The sequence below is a fragment of the Chelonia mydas genome, chromosome 1 (assembly GCF_015237465.2).
Source record: "Chelonia mydas isolate rCheMyd1 chromosome 1, rCheMyd1.pri.v2, whole genome shotgun sequence".
Taxonomy (NCBI): domain Eukaryota; kingdom Metazoa; phylum Chordata; order Testudines; family Cheloniidae; genus Chelonia; species Chelonia mydas.
This window is the reverse complement of record NC_057849.1, coordinates 37055059-37075647: the sequence shown is the minus strand read 5'-3', so window position 1 is coordinate 37075647 and position 20589 is coordinate 37055059. Positions and strand designations below refer to the sequence as shown.

Below are 20589 nucleotides of genomic sequence, written 5' to 3'. Positions count from 1 at the left end.
CGAAGAATACGGGAGTAGGGAGGGTAATGGAGCGCCCACAGGGACAACCATCATGAAGAACCTCAGGTACTGCATTTCTCTTCTTCAAGGAGCGTCCCTCTGGATGCTCTACTTTAGGTGACTGTTGAGCAGTGCCCCTCAGTGGAAGGGAGGGGCTCCGAAGTTGCATTACTGATGCTGGATAACACTGAGAGTCGAAAGTGAATGTCTGATGCTGACTGTTGTTCTACAGCATAGAACTTTGTAAATGTATGGGCTGATGCCCAGGTTACTGCTCTGCAAATGTCAGTGACGGGGACATTATTAAGAAAGGCCACAGATGTTGCCTGTGCTCTGGTACAGTATGTGCAGACTCCCACTGGGGCTTGTAGGTTGCTCTTTTGGTGGAAAAAGCAGATGCATGCTGATGTCCATTTGGATAGTCTCTGTGTTGAGATGCTTTGACCCACTGGGCATTCTGTTATGGAGACAAATAGTCTTGGTGATTTTCTGAATACTTTTGTTCTTTCAGTGCAGAAAGCTAATGCTCTTCGGACATCCAGAGTGGGACTGATGCCTCTCTCCCATCCGCATGGGGTTTTGGAAAAAAACCACAGGTAAGTAAATGGGTTGATTCAAATGAAAGGGGGAGGCGACTTTGGGTAGGAACTTGGGGTGTGGTCATAAAGTAACTTTATCTTTAAAGAATGTTGTGTATGGGGGATGTTCCATTAAGGCACCTAATTCTCTCACCCACCTGGCGGACGTGATGGCAATGAGGAAGGTCATCGATGTGACAATCTATCTCCGAATGGTCGGGAGATAGTCTCTGTTTCTAGTGTAAGAATGTGTGGTTGTCTTGTGCCCTCAAGCACACCTTCAAAGCTTCAAAACTGCTCTCTAGTGTTGGATTGTTGGGACGTCGAAGGTTGGTTTTGGGTCTGTCAGCATTTGATTTGCTGTTGTTTGCAGTGCTGGTCATACTTTCTATGTTGTGTACATGGTGGTGATCGGACTCTCTGGTTATAATACCTACCCTCTTTCTTTTTATTTGCAGGCGTGTAGATACCCAGCGATTTCAAAGTTGCCCTTGTGTCTTTCAGGCTGTGGAGAGACTCATCCGTTTTGGTCATAAATAATTTTGCATCTTCGAAGGGAAAGTCTTCGACCGTAGCCTGGACATCCCTAGGGAACCTTGAGTGATGGGGCCAGGATGCATGGCGAATAATCACAGAAGCCGCAATGGACCATGCAGCCATGTCTGTAGAGTCAAGAGAGGCCGATAAAGCTGTTCTGGCAATGAGATGTCCTTCAGCAATATTAACTTTAAATTGTTCTTTTTTTTATCATCAGGCAGACTATCAATGAATTATGACATTTTTGAAAAGATATTGTGTGTGCATTTTGTCAGTAGGGCTGCATAATTAGTTATGCGGAACTGAAGTGTCGTGGAGGAATAGGCCTTGCGGCCAAAGAGGTCCAATCTTTTCCAGTCTTTATCATATGGGGTTGTTCTGGAGTGGAGTTGTTTTCCCCCTCTCATTTACTGCCTCCACCACTACTGAGTTTGGTGTGGGGTGTGTAAATACTCAGCTCCTTTAGATGGCAAATAGTATTTTTTGTCGATCTCTTGCATGATGCTGTGACAGCTGTCTGCCAGATGTATTTTGCAGGCTCCGTAACAGCATCGTTGATCGGTAATGTTATCTTTGCTGATGGGGATGACTGGAGTATGTCCAGTAACTTCTGTTGAGATTCAGGTAATCTGTTCTAATGAAATATCTAAAGATTCTGCCACCCTTTTGAAGAGGTCCTGAAAGGTCTTGAAATCATCCCAGAGCTTGGAGGTGGTGGCATTATGGTTTCATCCGATGACAAAGATGAGAGGTGTGCAGGTGGCGAGGTTTCCTGGTCAGATACGTCCTCGGTTTCCTCAGTCACTTCCTCTTGTGTTTCTGAGGGTGCTGGGATAGTTGGCAATGGGGACTGTGCGGCTCTCAAGCTTGGTGGGTTAGGAGACCTGCAGTGTTGGGCCCTATATATTGCTAACGGATCCCAGTAGGGCCAGTTAGGTAGGAATAGCACAGGGGGCAGTGCACATACCAGGCACATACCTCTGCAGATGAGTGGTGTTCTGATAGATGAGACAGTCCAGGTTTGGGTAAGGAGTGACAAGGATTATATGTGACTGGGTCATCCTCGTCTTCATCATCACTAGACAGAGGTGGAGCTGATCTAGGTGGAGTATTCAAATGGCTCGGTACCGATCTGGGACTCTGGTGTAGAGGAGACTAATAGATCCACATGTCTCATGAACTGTTGCAGAACCATTAGCTTTGGTACCGGGGACGGCGTTGCTGACGGCCCAGGAGTGTGAACTGTAGCCACCGGTGCCAAAGATCTCGAGCAGTGCCACATAGGCACCACAGGTGGCGCCAATATGTCGGTCGGTGCCAAGCTTCTTTTCAGCTCTGTGGGTGCCGAGGTGGAGGGTTTCACTTTGCTCTGCGAACCTCCATTCGAGCTTGCCCTCACCGGGTCTTTCACTTTCTAAGGACTCTCAGTACCGGAGGGTCTCATGGTCCGATGCATTCAGTGCCATCAGTCCTGGGGTACATTTTTTGGGCAGGGATTACTTTTTCTTGGCTGATTCCCTGTGCGGAGAATTCTGGGATTACTTTTTGGTAGCCTTCTTAGGTAAAATCTCCTTCATAGACGCTGCTGGGGCACAACCTCTGTCAGAGGCTGCCGCTGGCGACCATTGGCCCGGAGGTATCCTGGACTAGGGGTTTGAGGCCAGCCTGAGTGATTTCTCTACCATAAGGAATTTAAGTTGGAGATCCCTAGCTTTCCTTGCCCTGGCTGTCAGATTCCAACAGCGCGGGCACTTCTGAGTAATGGGTGTTACTGATGGACGGGCTGGCACTGGTACATGCAGCGGATGCACTGTGCGTGACTGTCAGAAACCAGGACCGACAGTCTTCAAGTCAGGCAACCTTTGAAGCCCAGTGGTCAGGGCATGCCTGAGAAAGTCTATCCCCCAACAAAAAGGGATGGTAGTAATCCTACGGGAGGATAAACTTATCTTCCTATTGAGGGGTATAAAGGTAGATAAGGAAGAAAAAAAAAATTTTTTTTTAAGAAGTAAAATAAAATAAGTATAAAGGGTAGAATATCTAACTACTGCTTATACTAACAATTATAAGCTATGACCTATCTAAAAGCTAATCTTATCTAAGGTAAGAGAATGCCACTGCTGATCGCTTCGACTCAAGCCGAAGGCGGTAGAGAAGGAACTGAGGGACTGTTAGCCATGCACCGCTATGTAACCGCCCGGAGCGGCGCGAGACGGCGCGTGCATGGCCCAACCGGGCACTGCTACCACAAATTTCCAATGACAAGCGCAGGGCATCAAGACACCTAAAGTGGAGCACCCCCAGGGACACTCCTCGAAGAATAAGAATATGTGATCACGTAATTAAAGACCATCAGAAATTAGAGACTATCATAATACACATGGATAGGTAAGGCACAAGTAGGCAACGTTAACTGTATTTCCCTAACTTTAGTGCTTTGGCTTGCAATTTTTACATTCTTTTAATGTAGTTTTTGGTACGAAATTTCCTACTTAAAAATGTGTAGGTGTACAATGAGTATTAAAAATCCTTATAAATGCCAAATTAAACCAGTTTTCACTGGACTAACAAGAGGGATATCTATGCACCAGAGGTAGGGATGTGGTACCTAGTATTATATGTCTATCACATCTCTCCCGTGCGGCTACAGCTATTAAAAAACAACCCCACCATCTAGGATATGAAAAAAATCTTTAACAGAAAAATATATTTTCTCCTCTTGCTTGAAAAACAAACATTTTTGAGAAATGTCCAGAAAAAAAAAAAACCATTCCTGAGTTCAGAACAAGCATGCTAAATTTTAATCTCAAAAGGTAGAAGGTTCAAAAAGTTATAAGCAATTGAAAAAGTCATTTATAAAGTTAAATTGCTAATACATCTAACTATAGGGATTGCTATGTGCTCCCTCTAATTTATCATCTGCGCATTTTCTTTAAATTACAAATACTGGATCCATATATTAAAACATATGAAAGTTCAAACACGCAAGAAGATTCAGGTATAATTGCATAAAATTCCTTTTAAGCTGTTTTAAATTCTGATCTCCTTAAACAAAGAGAAAGTCTAAGTGTTTGTTGACATATCTATTAAATTTTAAAAATATATTTTTACACATACATGTAGCATACACAGTAATCCCACTATGGGGGGCGGAGGAGGGGGAAGGAGGCATTTTTTGTTTTCCTTTGCAAGAGGTTCTTGCTGACTACTGAAATTTTTTTTTCCCCTCAAGAGCATACACTTACAGTAGTAATAGTTTCAGCAGCTGCTACCATATCTGCTAGTCCAGCACTAACAATATGCTCTTCCAAGTCTTTTAACATGGGCTCTATTCCATTAGGAACTTTATCCATCAGTGAAAACATTAGATGCAACTCTGAAAAACACAAAATACTGATGAAACCACTAGTCACTCCACATGTAACAACCAGACAATGCTTTAAGTAAAAACTGTGTATGTTCTTTCACACTAATATCTCAAATGGGACATAAAAGTCACAAAAAATAGTAGAGTAAGCTCTCTCATTAACGATACATCCCCTCAAATGGCTTTATATTATTATTACTGAAACTTCTTCAAAATGTGAACTCCACAAGGAAAGGATTCTTCTCTTTGAGAAGTTCATAAAAATGCTTAGTAGAATGTTAGAGAATAAAAACTTTTCTATATTCACCAGTAAAAAAACTATAATAAAAAATCACTGGCAACCAGGAAGAAGTCAACATATATATATTATCCTCCCCTTCTATCAGTGTTTGATTTATTTTCCTTTTTGATAGATTACTTGTACACACACATATGCAACCAAGTTCAAAGTAAATGTATCTCATATCATAAACAGTTCTCGGCCCACATCCCATTTGTGTGTCATCTTGTTCACGAAGTAGTTTGGGGTACAACTAGAACCCCTCCTCCCACCTTCTGACATTCAATCACACTCATTTTCTCCAGTTACCTCAACTTTCCTAGTAACAATGGATCTCAGAATTAGAAGCCTACATTCATGTAGGTGTGAAACTGACCAGGGATGCAAGATTGGGTACGGATATACAAGCAGGGTTGTATTGTTTTGGTCCTGCTGCTCGTCCCAAAAAAACATCTGTGGCCAAGGATTCTTTAGCACCTTTTTTCGGAATCAATATCCCCTCTAGTGCTTCCTCCCCACTGCATCCACAAGGAGAGTAAGAAATGTATCTCCAACCTCTCTCTACTTTTTTCCTAAAAATAACCTCCAGGAAAGATGTAATAAATTACATCTGAGACTCTGAGAAAGTACATAGATAAAATGTCAAAGAGATGCAAATATTAGTACTAGAACACTTTTAGACAACTGTTTTAAGTTTTTAATTTGTTTTGAGTTTACAAAGATTAACAACTGTGGTTTGACAAATAAAATGATGTATAAGTATATAACTTCTATACCTCGTCTCCCCTACCCCCTCGATTGTCCCCTACCCAGCTTAGGGTTACCATATTTCAAGTTCCCAAAAAAGAGGATACTGCCTGTGTGTGTGTACGTGTGTACGTGTACGTACTGGGAACTGGGAGGGGTTATTTGGGGGGCTCAGGAGGGGGAGTGAGGGACGCAGCACCAGCCTGTCAGTCAGCACCTCCCTGCGGACTTCCCCCCACCCCAACACCGGGAGTTGGGGCCTGGCTCTGTCACAGAGCCTGGCCAGGAGCGGAGGCCCTGCAGTGGAGCAGGTGGCCTGGCCAAGAGCCACTTGGCAGCTCTGCTTACCTGGTGGGCCGGGGGCGGGGGGCCAGCTCCCTGCTTGCCCCACTCACTGAGCCTGAATGTCAGCACCGGTTCGTTCGCTCACATGGCCCACCCCGAGTTGCTGCCAGCCGGTGGAGGATGGCACTGTGGCTGCACAAGCAGTTTCCCAGGACACACTGCGCCACACAGCCTGGCCCAGTACCCACCCCTTTCTGGGGCGGCACTGTGCTGGGGAGCGGGCCCCACTCTGCAAGACTCCAGCCCCAGCTCAGCTTCAGCCCGTTTGACCTTTAAAGTCCACTCAAAAGTGTCTGGAGGTCCAGATTTGGTCTTCAGTCTGCCTATTCGCTCTCCTGGCTTACAATATAAAATGACAAATGAAATATGAAAGGGGGGAGAATGTGTTATAGGCGTAGTTGTATCTTTTAATTTAAGATTCAGCTATTTCCATCTACCTCCTTAACCCAGCCATCAAGTGGCTGATTTCTAATAGTCAATAGGGCAGAGGTGAGTTTTGAAGAGGGATCTGAAAGAAATGGTAGTGGCCGTCTAGATCAATTCAAGAGAGGGCATAAAGAACGTAATGGAAAGATGTTGTTGTAGCCGCGTTGGTCACGGGATATCAGAGAGACAAAGTGAGTGAGATAACATCTTTTACTGGACCTCACCCATTGTGTGTCTCTAGCATGGAAAAAGGAACAGAGATGCATGTGAGTAAATAGCAAAGTTTCTAAGGAAAGTATCTTATTTGAAGTACCTCTATAGCTTTGGGTTCAAATAAACCTTCTGTATTCCTTTGGGGACTGAAAGCTATACTGTAACAAGCAGACACGACCCGTGTCTGCTGATTTGGGAGGAGGCAGTAGTGAGGGCAGCCAGCTTCAGTAGTGTTAGTGAGCATGTTCAATCCCATAAGCATGCTCAGTACAAGCCAAGCAGCAAAGGGGGGGAGGGGGAGAAGAGACGAGACTTGACCCCCCATCCGCACCCACCCCAACACACACACGTTGCCTCTGGTGAAAAGGTTTGGTACTTTGCTATATTCAGTCCTGGACTAGTACCAATAAAGGATTGCTAGACAGAGGGATCAGTCTGATGTAGTATAAAACAAACATTCACTTCTAGACCTGGCATTTCAGAACATATTTGATCTTAAGACTATCTGAAAGCTGGAAACCCCACTTCTCATGTGTATAGAAATGAAAACTTCATACAGTTATAAAAATTCAACAATTTGGTTGCAGGATCCTGTGCTTTTAAAAATAGCCACACTGATTTCCGGTTTTCTTTGTCAATTTCCCTACTTCATTTCTGACATTTTAATAGCTACTATCTTGAATGGCCAGCAGATCAGCACCTTCACAAATCTTTCCTACTTGAGTCACCACTCTCTCAAAATCTCTAGAAGCAAACACTTCAAACCATCTTTTAAATGTCATACAGCATTCATCTTTAGCTCTCTCAGGTCTTGAGATATTGGCTGTGAAAACAGGTGAAAGACATGCAGAGGTACTTTATTCCCTGACCAGTACATTCTTCCACATGTTGGTCCTGGACCAGAAATAGTAATTAAAAATACCCAACTCTTTCCCTGCCTTCAGAAGCAGTATCTTGGTGAAGGAGGGAGACTCCCAGAGAGAGGTTTTTTATTTTTAAAATTACTCAAGTTCAAGAGGTTGCATGCTCTGAAGAAGAGCCCCGAAGTTGATTAAAATTGGAGAAAGCAGGTTGTTGCAAAAGAAAGGATAATAAATGGGTGTAAAAAAATCCTTAGCCACAATTGGCCTTTCATGAAAAGAAGAGTTATCCAGCCAGTCAAACGGGCGTACTGAAGGTCCAGAGTATAAACGCATTTAAAAACGTATTACCCTACGATGGTGCATAGCAGCATATGCTTTTTGTGGAATGAAACGGCCCCATATGAAATAAATTTTTCATCTAAGAAACATGTAGCTGCCTCAGTTACAAAATGGTAATCAAATACATTTATCAACAAATTAGTTTTTTAAACCCAGCTGACCGTGAGATCATGCTGCAATATTTTTTAAGCTTCACTTACTTTCTGTTTCATTTCGTTTGATCATGCCTTGGCATTCAGCTAAAATAGTTTCTTTAAATGATGTCACTAGAGCATTCACACAGCACTCCATAAGCTGAAATGTATTAAGAAATATAGTTAGCTTATTACAATCCTTTGAGCGCCAGTTTGTTCTGTCTCTCTCAAGTTCATGTTTAATATAAATACTAGCCTTTCCTCAGGCACTACAGCTCAGTAAAATGTTTCATGCTCATAGGCTGTACTTAATGCAGAAGTTATGACACTATGAAACAAAGTCTATACTTCAGTTCATAGATGTTTTTCTTTAAAGCATGTAGAATGGGAAATATAGTAGTTTCTCTCATAAAATAGTGAACAGTTTAATATTTCTGTGGTCTCTTCCTCACAAGGGAGTATCAGTTCTGGAACAGTAACTACCCTACTTAGTTTCCAAGTACACTTCCATCAGCCAAGAATAGTTCTCACTCCAGTGTACCCTACCTGATCTGACTTAGTTTGCTTTGAACAAGGGCCTAATGACAATTCTAGCACAGAAATTACTTCTACACTCAAGGGATTGGCAGATGAGACAATTTTATATACTGCTTACCATTCACCTTAGCAAGGGATGCCCCACTTATGATGTAATGCAGAATGCAACCAAACATATCCTGACCACCACAGATCCTAGGGCGTTTGTTTAAAATAGCCTTGTGTGCTGAACAAATTTCAGCACAGGCAATTACAAATTGCTTCTTGCTGCACTTAAATCTCTCTCTGAAGTTTCAACCTGATAAAGTATTTTTTCACTTTCCTTCTTAGGCTGTTTGGTGAGCATTGGTAAACTGATGATGTACTTCACACCAGAGATGGTTACATTTCAGTTATGGAGGGAGGAAATTTAGTCATTTTATCAGTTGTGAAGTGTTTGGGGATTTTCATGTAATAAACAGTGAACTTTTCCAGATATTGTAAACTGGCACTGAATAACCTTTTACCTTCTATGATTGCCTACCTACTTCCCAAGTCACTCTAATCCACATAAATTGTACTAGCTTACATTTAAAAAAAGGCAAACCCAATCCGTACTGAATCTAAAACAGGAGGGTTAGAAGTTAAAAACTATGTCCTTTTACTGTATTTTCCACAGAATGTTTAGTAAGATTCCAAACTACAAAGTAGGGCAGTGGTCCTCAAACTTTTTACTTCACGCTCCCCCTTACCTTTGTCCACACCCCCCCACTCCAGGGCTGGGAGTGAGGCCGTGGCTCTGGGAGGGGGGCCACAGACAGGGGTACGGAGACTGAGACTGTGGCCACAGCTCGGAGTGGGGCTGGGAGAGGAGTCTTGGCTGAGGTGTGGGGCCGGCTGGCAGGCGGGGCCCGGCAGACGGGGTGAGGGCCAGAAGCAGAGCTGGGTCGCGCTCTCCCCCAGCCCTCTGTGGGGGCTGGCCCAGGCACACCATGCCCTCCAGAATGTTTCTCGACGCCCCCCTAGGGGGGCACACCCCACATTTTGGAGACCTTTGAAGTAGGGCCTACTGATTTTTTTTTTTATTTCATTTTTTTTAAATAAGTAAAACTAATAGTGAATTTAAAAAAAAAATAAGGCTTCTACCAGGTCAGATCTTCTGACTACAATTATAGTCAGAATAAAATAATGCAAGACAAATTACGATCAAAACTGACATCAGAAACCTTTACTACTATTGAAATACTGCACGTTATTTTACTACATATACAACTAAGTTTTTAAACTTACCGCTTCTACAGAGTTACATTCACGCCTTGTCTCTAGATACCTTAATGCTCTTTTCTCTTCTTCCTTTAATTTAGCATCTGCCTGTGCAGAAGCAGAACAACAATCATTTTAAGTACTAACAATAACAGAACGGTTATCACATGACGATCTTTATACTAGGTCTGTTGAGTAATCGCAGTTAACTCACACGATTAACTCAAAAAAATTAATCATGATTAATCACACTGTTAAACAATAGAATACCAATTGAAATTTATTAAATATTTTTTGATGTTTTTCTACATTTTCAAATATATTGATTTCTATTACAATGCAGAATACTAAGTGTACAGTGCTCACTTTATATTTATTACAAATATTTGCATGGTAAAAATGATAAACAAAAGAAACAATATTTTTCAGTTCACCTCCTACTGTAGTGCAATCTCTTTATCGTGAAAGTGCAACTTACAAATGTAGGTTTCTTTTGTTACTTAACTCAAAAACAAAACAATACAAACCTTTAGAGCCTACAAGTCCACTCAGTCCTACTTCTTGTTCAGCCAATCGCTAAGACAAGCAAGTTTGTTTACATTGATGGGAGATACTGCTGCCTGCGTCTTACAAGCTCACATGAAAGTAAGAACAGGCGTTCGCTTGGCACTTTTGTAGCCAGCGTTGCAAGGTATTTACGTGCCAGATATGCTAAACATTCGTATGCCCCTTCATGCTTCGGCCACCATTCCAGAGGACATGCTTCCATGTTGATGATGCTCATTTAAAAAAATAATGCGTGAATTAAATTTGTGACTGAACTCCTTGGGGAAGAATTGTATGTCTCCTGTTCTGTTTTACTTGCATTATGCCATATATTTCATGTTATAATAGTCTCGGATGATGACCCAGCACATGTTCGTTTTAACAACATTTAACAGCAGATCTGACAAAATGCAAAGAAGGTACCTATGTGAGATTTCTAAAAATAGCTACAGCACTCGATCCAAGGTTTAAGAATCTGAAGTGCCGTCAAAAATCTGAGAGGGGTGAGGTGTGGAGCATGCTTACAGAAGTCTTAAAAGAGCAACACACAGATGTGGAAACTACAAAACCCGAACAACCAAAAAAGAAAATCAACCTTCTGCTGGTGGCATCTGACTCAGAGGATGAAAATGAACATGCATCGGTCTGCTCTGCTTTGGATTGTTATCGAACAGAACCTGTCATCAGCATGGACGCATGTCCTCTGGAATAGTGGTTGAAGCATGAAGGGACATATGACTCTTTAGCGCATTTGGCACATAAATATCTTGTGACACTGGCGACAACAGTGCCATGAGAACACCTGTTCTCATTTTCAGATGGCATTGTGCAAAAGAAGCGGGTAGCATTATCTCCTCCAAATATAAACAAAACTTGTTTGTCTGGGCGATTGGCTGAACAAGAAATAGGACTCAGTGGGCTTGTAGGCGCTAAAGTTTTACATGGTTTTGTTTTTGAATGCAGTTATCTTTTTGTACATAATTCTACATTTGTAAGTTCAACTTTCATGATAAAGAGATTGCACTATAGTACTTGTATTAGGTGAATTGAAAAATACTATTTCTTTTGTTTTTTACAGTGCAAATATTTGTAATAAAAATAAATATAAAGTGAGCACTGTACACTTTGTTGTAATTGAAATGAATATATTTGAAAATGCAGAAAACACTCAAAAATATTTAAATAAATGGTATTTTATTATTGTTTAATCACGTGATTAATCACGATTAATTTTTTTAGTCGCTTGACAGCCCTACTTTATACTTACATATTTCATATAATTCTGTACTCCATTTTGTTGTAAATAAGAAGGGGCTTGTGTTCTATAAAATCTCTCTGTTGAATCCAAATATGCCTTCTCAAAGTTATCCCGATAAATCTGAAGTTTATCTTCAGGATTAGAACAAAGGTTAACTGTAAAGAGAAAAACTTAGATCTTATTCTAGTTTTCAGTGCTTTGAACGTGACTAAAAAACAATTATTTCTCTTACAAAATTTTTCTTTTGAAGATACTGAGGTATGTCTACACAGCAAAGAAAAACCTGCAGCTGACCCATGCCAGCCAATTCTACATTGCTACGTAGACTTTTAGGCTCAGGCTGGAGCCCAAACTCTAGGACTGGGACTACACTGCCAGATGTCATATTCAAAAGGGTCTCTTTGCAACGTTAAGGGATAAAACTATTATTTAAAATGTACGTTTCAATTTTGCAGAAATTGGTGAGCAGGCTCATCTGCCAGTGAAAAGTTTATTACTTGCCATTGGCAAGTGTATTTACCCCACTGATAATCAATACAAAAACATTATAATGATCATTCCAACCATACCTCCTTTGTCAACATCTAGTTGAAGGCATGTTATGAAAGTCTGTGAACTAGAAAGGAACATGCAGCTGAGATCACACTGTATAAGACATACCATATGATTCTCTAACTCCAATAACAAGTTGAGAGTCAAAAGCTTCTCCTAGTCTTTCAGCATGGACCAGCTTCATTGCACTGTCCTGAAGTCGATTCTTTATATTTGAAAATATGGACTCGTTCCAAGTATCTAGCATGAGCTAAACAACAAGGAAGAAAAAAAGTCAGTTAGAAAGAGATGGGCAGAACTTCAAATTAAGGGCATGTCTACATGAGCACTTACTGCACAGCAAGCTGGGGTGTAAATCTGGAGAACTCAACCATGCCATGCACTAATTGTCTATGTGAACCCTGCTGACGTGCACCAGAAGTTCCCTAAGTGCGCACTGACATACTAAAGGACGTAACAGGTCACCCAATACAAAGCAGTTAACTTTGGAGCTAATGTCAAATAGTGGTCCAGCAGCTGGCAGACTCAAAGACTTACGTAGAAAAATTAAGATAAAATAGCCATTAGTAAGTGAGCAAAGGGTATGTAAAAAAAGTAAATAATTGTTGGATTGCCTTAGATTTTCATAACAGATTAAGCTATTAGCATCCAATGCCATGTGATCACTTGTTTCTGTGAGTACAACGTAAAAATAATCAGTGAGTTACACAGATATTGCAATGAGCAGTTTCAGGCAATGCTTTAATCCCCATTTAAAAAGCGTTACTGCTAGACAAGGGTCTCATTACTTTTATTGGACGACTGTCTCTTCAGCTGGTTCTGGTAAGCACCAAGACCTCTTAAGATTTTGGTAACACACCTCAAAGTCAGACCAATGTGTTGCATCTGAACAACACTGAAAGCTCCCTGGTGGAAGCCATATTTGTACAGAGCCAAGCACTGCCAGCCGTTCAAAAATTCTACAACTAAGAAGCATGTATGTAAATGACATATTGGTCATTTTAAAGTTAAAATGTCTGTAATAACCTTTCCTTATAAATCCTGGTTCTCTTCTTTCTGCCACACAGAATACCTAAAATATCATATTTTAAGCTCTGACTTTGTTAATGTCTAGTATCTCTGTGCTTTATATTAATTGCTATGATCTCAAGCTTTTAAGTGCACCAACTACTTACTTGAGAGTCCAGTTTTGTTTTTCACTGTCATCAGTGTAAAATGTATTGAATCAACTTTGTTTCTGAAGGATGATTGTGAACAGTCTTATCTTTCAGTGATTCCAATAGTGATTTCTAGGAGCCTAATTTTTTTGACAAGTTCAGTAAAGATAAAAATTTCCACTTCTGTGCATCATATAATTTATTATAGTGGGTGTCTAATGAAATGCAGATGAGTGTTTGGAAAAGTTAAGGAACATAAAGACACCCTTTAGCCTGAGACTCTCCATGAAACCACACTCTGCCCTGACTTAACTTCAATGTTCTTAAACATGCTAGACTCGGACATGTTGGAACTGAATTAATGCTCAGAAGACAGCAGGTAATTTTTGAGTGTCATTAAAATAAAGAATTTTCTTAAGTTGTGTTTCTTTTGTTTAGCTCTCCTTTCATATTTAAAAGGAAATTTAAAATGAAGATGTCAAAATAGAGAGTAAATGTATACATTACAGTTGCTTTTCTTTTAAAATTTCACTTCAGAGTAGGTAGGTGAAATACTTAACTTTGTATTTTGATGTACAAGAATTTATTCAAGAACAACTTGTGAGCTTTACCATGACACTGTGACGGTCACCTCTTGGAACTGGAGAGGAATCTCACACTCAGAATGAATAAATACTCATTTTTTAAAACCTGGAAGCCAGCAAAGCTAGGGATTCTCAACGTGAGCTCATCACACTGTCTTAACAACCAACTCTAAAGGATTTATAATAATAGTAAGATATACAGTAGGTATACCACTTATCTGAGATTTTAGCAAAACACGTCCAAACAAAATTTAATTTAAAAGCCACAGGATAGTGAAATTTTTGGGCTGCTACTCAAAACAAAATGGTTCATTTTTTAGAGCTCTAAAATGCATGATCATAATTCAAGCATTCCAAAAAGCAGTCTTCCAATTTACAATTTTCAAAGTAACAATAATTTTGGCTCAGAGATTTATCAATAATGGAGATTAGGAATATGTGTTTCTTTTCAGCAAAGACTGTTTTTCAATATTTTTAGCTATTTACCTCAGTACACTTTTTAAATTGCATTAAAAAAATCAATAGGAATTCCAGGGAAACAAGTTAATAGATGCTTAGAAAACATGATCAGCATTATCTTGAGCAACCAAAAAAAGCTCCCTTTTGTAATTCTGTGCAGTTTTTGTATCTGATTGTCACAGCAAATTCCATGCTATTTAAAAGTATAAATTCCATTCCTTCCCAAAGGGTGGGGAAGTGTTCTACATGGAGCACGAGGGATTGCCCTTGAATAGCCCCATTAAGTGCCCTTAGTTACAGCTGTCCGGCTCCTTGCTAAGTACTGACTAGAGCTTCATCTATAACATGTCATTACTACTCCTTAATGGTCCAGTAAATGTAAGCTCATTGACCTCCTGTATCTCAGACTGTAAAGGGAGCAAGATCAGAAGTATTTTTTGTTAAATAAATCGTTTTACAGAGATCTACAACTATTTTAAAACACAGGGAGCTGCTCTGAGCAGAGGAAGGAAATTGTCAGAGTTAGGGCAATATTCGGTAAGTGGCAGAGGAAAATTATGCGAAGAGGAGTAAAAGTTGCAAGGTGATTTAAGCAAAGTGATACTCCTCCAATACTGTTAGGTTAGTGCAATTTCATCTCTCAGCTGTGGAATGCATCAATACTATAAAACACTAAATCTTTTATGTTCTGTTACAGAACTCTGATCAGAAAGTGTCACTTACCTTTCGAACAATACTGTCTTCTACATTGGATTTCTTGTTGCTGCCCTGCTTACCCATTAAAGTAATTTCTAGTTGACAAAATGGTTTGGGCAAGATATCACACTGTGTAAAAAATTTGCGCCATTCTACTATGTATGCTTTTAGTAAAGCTGTATCATCTTGATGACTCAGTACTCTCTGGAAGAAAAGAGCAGCTCATTTGTAAATAAGTTTTTACATAAACAACATATGGCTTTATCCACATGGTACAAGTATTTTTGTTATAACCTAAGATTTGAATTTAAAATGATATAATCCCCCATGTAACCACTCTGGTATAAGAATGGCTTTTTTGGGTTAGGTTATGTTGCCTGTGAAGAGGTTTGGCTTTTCTTGGTTTTATTTATTCTTACACCAGAATAAATGTCCACATGGGGGTTATATCAGTATAGCCAGTCTACACAGGAAAGTTTCCCAAGGACTATTTTCTACCTTACATGCAGTAGAAAGTCGAATTCAGTGTGATCTACTGATCTGGCTTTAGACACCTGAACTTTTAACATTTATGCTGCACTAGGACAATCAATTTAGGCATAATGGGCTAGACCAGGGGTCTCAAACTCAAATGACCACGAGGGCCACATGAGGACTAGTGCATTGGCTTGAGGGCCGCATCACTGACACCCCCCGCTTGCTTCCCCCGGGCCCCGCTCCCACTCCACCCCTTCCATGAGGCCCTGCCCTGCCTCTCCTCTTCTCCAATCTCCTCCCCTGAGCGTGTGGCTCCCCGCTCCTCCCCCCACCCTCCTGGAAAGCACTAAGCGCCGCCAGCAGTTCTTTGGCAGCTTGGCAGCAGGAAGCGCCTGGAGGTAGGCAGAAAAAAATGAAGAGTAATATAGTAGTATTAAAATATAGTATGCTATTAAAAGTTAATTTATTAACTTTTTTTATTAACTTCTTTAACTGTAATGTGAAAAGTCAGGGCTAATTTTGACAGCCATTTCATTTTTGGCCACTTAGCTGGCAGCGTTTTGCATCAACCAGAGCATCAATATTAGGTTTGATATCCTGAGACAAAACCAATCTCAGTGTTGCTTTCAAACTTCATCAGTGAGCCTTGACCTTAACACAGATTTGTTAATCTTCATGGAAGAGAAAAACTGTTCACATATATATGTACTTCCAAACATTGCCATTATCTTTGCGGAAGCAGAGAATAACATGGGAAATCTTTCTTGTGGAAGAAACCTGTAGAATTCTGGAATTCCAACATCTGTATACTTCTGCTTCAAAATAGTATCACACTGAAGCTCTACTAATTCCATCTGCATTTCCTCTGCAACATTGTCAGTTTCAACAGCAAATGGTGTGGAAAAAAGTTGAAAATGTGGTTCAAGTGCCTTGAAATCTTTAAACTGCACATCAAACTGTTTGTGTAAGTTAGAAGTATCTGCATATTCTTTCAAGGATTTGGGTTCAACTTTTCCTAAGGAATTCAGAGTCGAGAAATGGACCAAATTGCCAGCAGTCAGCTGTTTCCCCCACAAAGTAAGCTTGACTTTGAATGACTTAACACTGTCATACATCTGTGTTATCACCTGTTTTCTACCCAGAAGCTTCAAGTTCAGCGCATTCAGGTGATCAGTTACATCTGTTAGAAAAGCAAGGTTGCAGATGAAAGTGGAATCAGCAAGCTGTGGAACCTCCTTGTTTTTCGTTTTCATGAAGGAATCAATCTCCTCTAAGTGGAAAAAAAACACTTCAAAACATTTCCACAACTCAGCCATCTAACTTGAGTGTGATACACAAGTTCCCCATATTCACTGTCCATACTTGCTAGAAAAGAAGTCAACTGTCTGTGATTCAGCCCTCGTGCACGTATAAAATTAACAGTTTTAACAACTACATCCATAACTTCCTTCATTTGTAGACTTTTACTACACAGGGCTTCTTGGTGCAAAATACAATGTATACTGGTGAAGCTAATTCCTGGTATATTGAGGTTGCTCCATTTGGTCTTCAATAATCCAACCACGCCAACGTTTTCAGAGCACATTGATGGCGCACCATCCGTAGCCAAAGATACGAGTTTGTTCCATGGCGCCGCCGCTTTTTCAATGCACTCTTCCAGTCCTTGAAATATATCACGTCCCGTTGTGGTACCCTTCAGTGGCATTAAGTCTAGCAATTCTTCAGTTATATTCCAATTGCAATCAATACTGCACTCTGTGAGGTATCTGATACATCTGTACTCTCATCAAGAGCAATTGAAAATGCTTCAAAGTCTTTTGCCATTTGAATCCATTGTTTTTGCACATTATCTGCTATATCCGTTATCCTGCAGGCAACTGTACTGGCAGACAAGCTTATGCCTTCAAAAACTTTCCTCCTATCAGGATATAAAATTTCGCTGGCCTTCATAAGACATTCTTTTACGAATAGGCCTTCTGTAAAAGGTTGCAATGATTTAGCTATCATTTCACTTATCACAAAACTTGCTCTTACTGAATCTTCGCTAGACTTATTAATCCCCGAAAAGAAATTTCTTTGCTTGGCAAATACTGCTTTAAGTTGCTGAACTTTTTCCTCTCGGATTTTTCCGGTGAATGCATCATATTTTTCACAGTGCATCGTGTCGTAGTGCTGACGCACATTATACTCCTTGGGAACAGCAATCGTTTGCTGACAAATAAGGCATTGAATTTTATCTTTTACCTCTGTGGAAAAAAATATAAATTCTCCCATTTGTCTTGGAAAACTCTCTTTTCTTCCATGAGTGTTCTTTTTCTCGACGAAGTCATTTCCAGGCGGTTTTAATAAAATATACACACTCAGTAATGCACTTCACTCAAAGGACAAAACACGCACTTAGCTAGATTTACTTCTGTTAAAGCCCGCCCCTGCACTGGGCTACGCCCCCACTCCACCTCTTCCCACCCCTTCCCTGTCCCCATTCAAACTGCTTCCCCCAAGTCCTCACCCCAACTCTGCCCCCTCCCCGCCCCTATTCCAACCCCTTCCCCAAATCCCCGCGCCTCTTCTCCCCTCCTCCCCTGTGCACACGGCTTCCCGCTCCTCCCCCCTCCCTCCCAGAAACCGCTAAGCAGCCGAACAGCTGTTTGGCGGCAGGAACTGCCTGGAGGTAGGTAGGGGAGCAGGGAGCAGCGCGCGGGGGGAGCGGGGGGAGAAAGGCAGAGAGCTTAGCGGCCACAGAAAATAACTCGGGGGGGGGGGGGATGAGGGGAGTTTGGCGGCCACAGGAAGTAACTCGGGCGGGCTGCATCGGCATGTTTGAGACCCCTGGGCTAGACACTGCATAAACATAAGCTTACGAAAACAGCAACCATTACAGATCATGCCTATGGCCCCAATTCAACGAAGCACGTAATCAAGTACTTAAGTACCAATAAAGTCAAAGGGACATCAGCATGTGTAAGAGCTTTGCCAGATAGGGATAAGTCTGCTGTATCTGGGCCTAGAAAAGAAAGGGCTTTGTTTGAGTAAAAGACCCTTTCTGAGTTTCTAGGAACACATTTTAGATTTAATTTTACTTTTCCAAATTTTTGTCTTTGCACATCTTTCACTCTCTACAAAAACTCTTATGAGCACACTACAACACTATTTCATATGTATTTTAATTTAGAATAAACTCCCCAAACCAGGTGTCAAGTCAACAGTAGACTAAAGCTACTGAAATACAAATAGCCTATGGAGCATGTAAAGCTGGTACCTCACTAGTATTCTGTCAGAAGACTATACATTTGACCATTTCTTAACCAAAACCATGAATATGCTAGTGTAGTATTGAAGCCAGCTAAAACAATTAAAGAACTTCCTTGCTTTTAAGAGTTAATCTTTATTTCCAGACATTTTCTTATAGAACACAAATTCTGGCTTTATCAATCTGACAGCTAACAGTCAAACAAATATTAGTAATTTTTGAAAAATATTTAAAGTATCTTTAATGCCTATCAAAAAAGATGGAGATCAGATTAAAGGTCTCTTTACTGATGGCTAAATTTAGAATATTCTAGCTATTTCTGTAGCAAGCTAGACAGCTTGCAGATCACATCCCCAGAAATGAATTTTCTAGGCAATAAAAAGTGGAACTAGAAAAGGGGGTTTATTGTTCCTTTTCCAGCTCTTTCTCTAATCATACAAAAGAGACCACTTTGATGCTTAACTTTGCCTCAAGTCAAAGTTTCAGCAGTAAGTACTTTTATTTATAAGTCAAAGAGGCAAGCGAGTGAAGGAATACTTCCAAGGAGACTGCCTGATAAATATTTTTGTTCATCCAATAATGGCCAAATCTCCTCCACAGTATATAACAACCATTACCTCTTTATTCTCAAGAACAGACTGAGAAGTACTTAATCTTTCTGGCCAAAGTAAACACTCAGAATAAAATGAATCAGTTATTAAAAAGTTTTTAGTACAGTTGTGACATTCAAAACAAGATTCATCAGTGCCTAAAAGGCAATTTTCCATTGTGTTAGAAATTACTGGAACAAGTCATGTTTGGGATCCAAAGAGGTTTACAGTTGTACTTTTATTTTTTAAAGGACAGTGTAAATTGTTGAAGGTTGAGAACTTACTGCCTGTGCTTGTTTAATAAAATCAAGGATGTCTTCTTTCAAAGCTTGATGGATTTTTGCTGGACCTTTGTCATCCCACAGGCAAACTGCATGCACATCCCTAGAAAACAGTGTATACATCTTTCAGTAAGAACTACACTTACAATTTAATGCAGAAATGTACAAAGTCTAAACAGTTATACTGAAGTAGTTCTCCAAAGGAAGCGTGTGTACATTCCACACACTAAAAAGGAAATCCCACCAATACAGTGACTGTTTATGAATGAGGGCACATGCCCTCCTCTTTTCTAGAAAGCCATTCATAAACTATTTTGACATGTAATTTTAGGTTTTATCTGAAAAACACCCCTAATAAAAAAAATAAAACAACAAATAAATAAATAATAGGTGTTGATCCAAAGCACACCAGAAATGGGTACTTGTATTTGAGGACTTTTTTACACAGAGCAGTAATTCAGTCTATGGAGGCGTGATTTCTGAAGCACTAACAGTGTTGCATACTTATTGGTTAGTGTAGGCTTTCTGGTAAGCACTAAAGATTCCCTAGTATGCTTTAACATAGCACTTTTGAAACAGTAGTATGCTAAAGTGCACTAGGAAACAATACAGAGAGATTACTCATTACTGTATATGATGAGTAATGTTTTTAATATATATTATTCATTACAGCATATAAAAAGAGAAAGCACCCAACCTTCCCAATTATTGACATCTACATAAAATGCAAAAATTGCTAAAAATAAACCCTGAAAAATGAAATTCATAAACCCAAAATGATGCCTTAATAATATTAGATGTAACACTGAAATTTGACAGTCAAGCAGTATAAAGTCAGGAACTGCAGTAATACTTTGTCCTTCACCTTCCATTTGAATATACCATAGAGCCATCATTCATGTTCATAAAGCACCACTCTGAGGTAGTGAAATAGCCCCACTTACGGATATGAAAGTGGAGACCCAGCAGGTTTAAATGACTTGGCCAAGATCATGCTGCAACTCTGTGGCAGATCCAGGAAATGAGCCTACATCTCCTGACTCTCTGTCCTCAACTAAAAGGTTGTCTGCCACTCCCAACAAGTAAGATGGTCTCCACAGCGTCTTGATATAGTGAAAAACTATCATTTGG

The 20589-nt window shown here is 40.3% G+C and overlaps 1 protein-coding gene across 7 annotated transcripts in view; it reads right to left on the bottom strand.

Moving 5' to 3' along the window:
• Positions 1-20589, bottom strand: part of CUL5 (cullin 5) — a 90963-nt gene that overhangs the window by 30388 nt on the left and 39986 nt on the right. For all 7 annotated transcript variants that reach the window (XM_043529946.1, XM_037890297.2, XM_043529937.1 and 4 more), the window contains 7 exons: positions 19462-19561; positions 14888-15064; positions 12073-12214; positions 11422-11567; positions 9636-9716; positions 7896-7989; positions 4361-4491 (listed from right to left, as the gene is read on the bottom strand). In XM_043529946.1, coding sequence (XP_043385881.1) covers positions 4361-4491; positions 7896-7989; positions 9636-9716; positions 11422-11567; positions 12073-12214; positions 14888-15064; positions 19462-19561 — 871 coding nt within the window. The remainder of the gene's footprint in view (positions 1-4360; positions 4492-7895; positions 7990-9635; positions 9717-11421; positions 11568-12072; positions 12215-14887; positions 15065-19461; positions 19562-20589) is intronic.